General features: G+C 34.2%; 1 protein-coding gene across 3 annotated transcripts in view; it reads right to left on the reverse strand.

Moving 5' to 3' along the window:
* LOC106882915 (DAZ-associated protein 2) overlaps nucleotides 1-6,995 on the reverse strand; it is a 51,542-nt gene that overhangs the window by 15,231 nt on the left and 29,316 nt on the right. For all 3 annotated transcript variants that reach the window (XM_052968700.1, XM_052968699.1, XM_052968698.1), the window contains exon 2: nucleotides 2,385-2,501. In XM_052968700.1, coding sequence (XP_052824660.1) covers nucleotides 2,385-2,501 — 117 coding nt within the window. The remainder of the gene's footprint in view (nucleotides 1-2,384; nucleotides 2,502-6,995) is intronic.

Here is a 6,995-nt window from a genome sequence, read left to right on the forward strand (position 1 = left end):
AATTCCCTGCTACCACCATTCTTCCAGTCCTTCCAAGCTTGTTTCTTTTGTCTAATAGCCCTGTCTACCTCCTTGTTCCACCACCACGTTACTCTGGGTTGGGAGGGGACCTTACACCACCCACAAATCTGGTCGGTGGCTTTCAACAGGTTGTCCCGCAGAAATCTCCAATTGTCTTCCACGTTGTATGATGCTATATCCCCTTCTATTTTGTTAAATGCTTCAAGTAACTTGTCTCTAAGTCTCTGTCCGTTTGCAGGGTCTTTAAGCTTCCACACCCTTCTTCTCCAAGCCTGTCTAATTCTGGGCACCCATTTTGCCTTAATCCCAAAGTCGCTAACTACTAATCTATGTTGTGGGGTACATTCTTCGCCAGGGAAGATATTAAGTTTAAACAGCTCCTGCTCTATTATTTTAATATAGCAGATTTATTATTTCAATAGACTTCTTCAAGTAGCTGTGATTGAAATGTATTTCATAATGCTGTGCCAAGAATCTCTGTTCTGCTTCATATTGGATAGGTTTTCAATTTCATGATACATGTATGTGCCAATGGTATCAATGCAGTTGAGTAGTCTTTATTTTCTGTAAGGATATGAATGTCTCCAAAATAGAACAAACATCTGATATGACCTCTTGTTCAGTTTGAGAGAAATTGCCAGCAAAGCCTACAATGTATGGAACAACAATAGTAGAAATGGGTAAAGTGTATTCATAAATCTCCTCTTTGGTATTGTGTACATGCTTTGAAATGTTTCCAACCCTCATGAGACAACTCCTTCATAGCGAAGGTTTCAGATTCATAAAGAAGAAAGTTCTCAACACGCCCTGAAGAAGGCCAGGCTTGTTGACTTTGACTTACTTGAATGCCAGATGTTTTGAAGCCTGTTAGACACCTCATACTTGTCGCTTGCATGTCGGGAAGTTTTACGTGTTGTTAGCAATGTGGAACCCAACATGCTTGAAGTCACTGACTTCAGGAAGTTGTGTTCTATCATTGGAACAAATTAACGGATGGCTTTCATCCACATTGATGGTTATGCATTCAGTCTTCTTTACACTAAGAAACCATCTTTGACAGTAGCATATATTTAAGGGATATTAAGTTTTGTGCACTACACAGTTGATGAGCTCTGAGGGCAAGATCATCAATATAGTTAAGGTCAGAGAGATAGAGGCTCTACTGATGTCTTGATTGTTTTTACTTGATGGTGAGGTCTGTCTTGGATGGCATCAAGATGTAGTACACTTCAATCACTACATAGAAAGACTTGTTGTTGTTGGAAAGGCTTTAATTGGACAGTCGGTGCTTTGCACAAAGCTTACAGGGGTTTTTGTACATGATTGTTGATGGCTTTTTCAATCTCATCTGGAATACCATCGCTTAGGCTTCTTGCTAGAATGTCTAGGCAAGACTTCAGGCATGTTGGGTTCCACATTGCTAACAGCACATAAAACTTCCCAACATGCAAGCGATGAGTAGGAGGTGTCCAACATGATTCTAAACATCTAGCAGTCAAGTTCTTTCATGATTCCTTTAAGGACACAGATCTGAGGTTAAGAAAATTCATCAACAACTGTGTGGTTTGGGGATTGTTCCCTCTGCACACTAATTTAGGTAAATGTCTTGCAAGTGAAATCGGTTAGAAAAAAATTGTGGAAGCCCATCAGATGGACCATTTCTGTTCTTAAATATCTTTCATAGAATCTAGAGTTGCAAGCATTTATTTGGACCAGGGATCCAGTCTGAGTGTATCTTCATTCTACTAGTCTCCAAAGCCTTGAAAATGGCCATGCGTTCTGTTGTTCTTCCTCTAAGTAATATTTAAGAAAACTGTTAATTTCTTCTGTACATTGGTGTAAGGCCTCACATTTTCATGGTAGAACAGTAAAGACTGTGTGAGACTGATGCTTTTCAAGAGCATTAATGACCTATTTGAAGAGACATGACTGTTGCAGTTCTCATTTGTATCTAATAAAAACTTATAAGATTTACAAATTTTAATAAAAAAGGAAGTGCATCAACCATACGGGTATATTACCGAATTTAGAAGTACGTTCAAGGACACTTACTTATAACACATTACGCTTTTTTAGAGTAAGCACTTAAATCTGCAACACCCAAATTAGATAGGTGCTATCCTGTGATTTAAAGAGAAAGAGAATTCATTTGTGAAGCAAAAGTTCTAATATACTTAGAATTTACAAGCCATCATCAAACTCATGTCAAGAAAGCAAAATAAACGTATTAATTATTGCAATCACTAGTTTAACATAGGTTTTTTTTTTTATGCTAGGATGGACTGAAGAAATTTACAATGTGTAGTGTTAAAAATACTCTGTTGGATTAATTATTTTACCAAACTTGGCAAATTTATACTTACACTGGTATGTAGTAGGATATGGAGAACCTGGTATGTATGTAGGCATAGGTTGTGGTATTGTAGGTACTCCAGCAGTGGGGACATAAGTGTACTGAAGCGGATATGGGCTTTTGTTTCCTATAAACAGAAATGAGACACAGGAGATAAACAAAGTAAATCATTATATGCAAAAGGCACAGATTTAGGGGAAAAGAGGGTTATAAAATAAACAAACATGATACAAAAATAATTAAAAAATAAAATGAGCTTAGGCAAATGATTCAATTGAGCTAATGGCACAAATTTAGACAATATGAAAACATACATCAAAAAGTACATTAAAATCTTCTCTCTAATTCAAGACAATGAATGTAAGGTTTAAGGTGTGATCTACAAAATACAGAAAGTATCTCAAAATAATGCTACTATCAACATTAGATACTTGCTCTGGTTTAACCATCTGACTAAAACGCAGATTCTACTGCTTTTCTTTGAGTGTTTAGTAATAGGAAGGGTACAGTCAGCTGTCATATGTACTATACTTTTGCTAATTGTTTTAGATGCCTAGGTGCAGAGAGAGAGAGAGAGAGAGAGAAAGAGAGGGAGGGAGAGAGACATAGAAAGAGAGAGAGAAACTAGAACCTGACTGGCACTCATTTATAGCTGAGTAAACTGGAGCAACATGAAATAAAATGTTCTTGTCAAGGACACAACATGCAGCCTGTTCCAGGAATTGAGCCCACAGAGTCATATGTTTTCACAACAGGAAACTTATTTAGTTGTAAAATCATTCCCTGGATAAACATTCTGCTTGTGCTAACAAGAGGACCATTAAAATGTTTCATAGTTATTAACAAAAGCTAATCATTGTAGAAATGATAAAAATTTTCAAAATGGATGTTGCAAAATCAAGTTCTAAAAGAAATAAAACTTCATCTGATGACGGGCATGTAAAACTATCTGGTTTGTATTGTATCAGGAATGACTAACATGGCATGACAGAGCAGTCAAATGGAAATAATAGATTGTGTTATAAAAGAAAAAAAAATTGTAGGAAGTTTATAACGTCAGTTATTCTTAACTAGTAGTATCAAACATCACACATAAGATATCCTTAATATGATTTAGACAAGTAGAACAGAAACAAAAACACAAACCATTCAATGTAGAGATCATATAGTTTTATATCAAATAAATGGAAGTTTATCTGTTTTATGACAATAAGTATTAAAAAAAACACACTCAATATATCAACCAAAACTAAGTTTAAAAATATTTAAAAGTATAACAAAAGAAGCCAGAACCATTAGATTCCATGTGTGGATTACTATCTACTAATTATGCTTAGAAAACCATCCAACAGTAATCATTAGATGACATGATTTCTAGAACTATTGCAGGTTTAGGTAATTTAGACTAAGACTTGTTTGTAGACAAGATTACATACAATGATGTATGACTGACATGAAAATTAAATCTATTATTGAGAAAAACCTTTCTAACACTTCAGCATTCAGAGTTAAATGTAATGCTTTCTTATTCACAATTTTGAATTAACCATCCATACTTTATCTCCCAGTTTCAAAATTTTGACAATGCAGTTTTTTGATTTTTTGCATGCCTACTCAACACAGATCCTAGAATATTTAGGTTGGATATAGCCAGTTCAAATGCTGAAGGTTAAATATGCATACATACAAATAAATTTATAGGAATTTCAAAATTTAGTAGCTGGTATGAACTTATATGAATATGAATGATAAAAGTATTATTAGTAAGGTATAAAGCTTTTTTGTCTTTGGGTTAAATCTAACTTGTCCTACCTTCCAGAAAGATTTTACTGGATGAGACTGTATTTCAATTATCCCGTATTTAAAGCTTCAGTTTACTACTTATTGACATTGCTTTCTTAGTATCATTTACTGAAGACTAATAATAAGTACCTTGTGTTTTTTTTTTTGAGGTAGTATAAAAAAAAAATAAAGAAAATAGTATAATGAAGATGACTGGGGAAAAACGAAATTAACGATTTAAACTATGGAGCAACTACATCATGCAATTCTAGTACATTAATCAATATATAGTTTCATCATACAAATTGGCATACTAGAAATGGTTTCAAATGTGTGCAACACAGATGTAATTCACATTGTATACATAAGTAACTTAATTTAACTAAATTTAAAAGGTTAAAGTGAAACCCCACATTGCATTTGACTATTGTGTACAAACAGCCAATGGTATACCAATTAGATGTTAACTACTTGGGACACAATGATCCTCACTTATCCATTCATTTGCATTTTTGAGTGGCACAGGTTGTAGAAAAAAAGAAAAAGAAAAGAAAGTGCTTTATTAGCAACTACTGTCCAAAGTGACACCACACCAGAGCCATAAAATATGTCTGAAACCACTCCTGTCAACAATTTTGTGTGTAATTACTACTTAATAATGGATCCAATGTCTTGTTTTAAATTTTTATTAATTGCCTTTACTGCTTGATTCAAACATATGTCACATAAAATCTTTTTTCTTCAGGTTTACATTGCTGAAGCAGCTGAGACATGTTAGTCACAGTGTCTTTGCATTACAGCAAAAGAACAAACTACCTTAAGAAGTCATCGGAAATCACAATATAGCTACAAGATTTCTCTTCTTTAATTGTAGAAAGAGTCAGAAAAATTCTCACAATTCAGAAAATTGTGGGAAATCATCACCATCACTTTAACATCCACTTTTCCAAGCTTGTAGAAGTCAGACAGAACTTGTTGAGAATCTTTTTTATTGCTGGATGCCTTTCCTGTTGCTCATGCTTATCTGTTTCCAAGCAAGGAGATATTCCAAATTATCAGACATGTTTTCAGAGAAGATTAGAAATGAAGGACACCACTTGCATGACAGGGACATTTGTTTACAACTATTACATGGAATCAAAGCAAGGAGATGTGCTTGTGCATGTACACACACACACAATGACCTTCTTCCAGTTTCTATCCCTAAAATCCACTCACAAAACTTTTGTCAGTTTGGGGCTATAGAAGAACTTGCCCAAGGTGCTATGCAGTGGGACTGAACATGAAGCCATGTTGTTGAGAAACTGTACCTGAGACCATGTTGTTCTTACTAAACAGTCATGCCTTATAAAAATGATTGGTAATTTTTAGTGTCATAGAGAAACTATAAGTCTCCAATCAAAGTGAGGCCTTTCTGTTTGGTCTCTGAACTTCTGCATATGCAAGAAAACAACATTAGAAAATTTAAAGATTCATTGTGAAACAAGCAAATCCATTGTCCAGAACTACTTCTAAATAAGTTAGATTTTCTACAATATAGGAAATACATCTCTATTGTTGAAACTGAATTAATATTTATCTGTATGTTTGGCTGAATAAAATGTTACTGATAATTACTTATTATAAATACAAAAAGAAAGAGTGAGAGAGAAAGAAGGAAAGAATTTTTGGATCTTTTTTAAAACAGGGGCCACATTTTTCATTAACAAAACACTTTGAAACTTGGAACACTGGTAGAATGTGTCATATAAAACATCTTTTTCTCTTAGTCTTCTTTAAAAAAAAAAGAAATCCATAAATTATTCCATGTTAAAGTTGTCGTATTTCTGTAATTTCAACCAATCACTGACGTCCATTCAGCCGATATACATTAAGTGCCGACTACATAAACAAACGATTCTGAAACAATTAATCCTAACCCTAACCCTAGGGTTAGGGTTAGGGTTAAAGCAAATTTAAAATGAAAAAAGCAAATAAAACGAAGAATCGTTTGTTTATGTAGTCGGCACTTAATGTATATCGACTGAATGGACGTCAGTGATTGGTTGAAATTATCGAAATATGACAATTTTTTACATGAAATAAATTCGAATACAAAAATATTTTTCTGTTCTATAACACAAAATAGATAAGTATACGAAGTTTGAAAGTCTTTCGGTACCAAATGTGCCCCCCCACCCCGTTTTAAAAAAGATCCGAATTTTTTGTTGCATATCTTTTCTAATGACAACTCCATAAATCTGAATGGTTAAAATAATGAAGCTTCTATGAAGTCATTCAAAATGCTACAAAAGCAGCCTCTCCCAAATCAGTCACATAAAAACAGAAAGCAAGAACAAGAAAGTCATGGCTGGGTAGCTTTGATACTAAGCTTGCTCAAAGCTGATTTGAGGTCAAACAAGGAGTGTTTCAGATTTATTTTTCAGTCTTAACTAAGTAGATAAAGTATTCAGGCTACCAGCACATGTTTAAGTCTACAACCCATCTGACAAGTGAAGGACAGTATCATCTATAGAAAAATCATTATGTGTAATTGGAAGTGATGGTGATGCTATTTTTTATCTCCAGATCAACCATGGTTGAGTAGACCTAACTGAAAGGCATTCTGGCTCTTTGATCACATCCCATCTTTTTGTCTAGACAGTGTATCTTGTACCTCAAAACTTTTGTAGTAGCATCTTTATAAGGTCAGAAGTTCAAAGTTTACTGCAGACATTTGTATTGTGGCCAGTGATAGACCCTCTATGTAGTCATTTGAACTGCTGAAAATAGCAGCCAAACTTTCAAGACACATCCCTTCTGTGTTAAAAAGAAAAAAAAAAAAAAAAAAAAAAAAAAA

Source organism: Octopus bimaculoides, chromosome 6 (assembly GCF_001194135.2).
Source record: "Octopus bimaculoides isolate UCB-OBI-ISO-001 chromosome 6, ASM119413v2, whole genome shotgun sequence".
Taxonomy (NCBI): domain Eukaryota; kingdom Metazoa; phylum Mollusca; class Cephalopoda; order Octopoda; family Octopodidae; genus Octopus; species Octopus bimaculoides.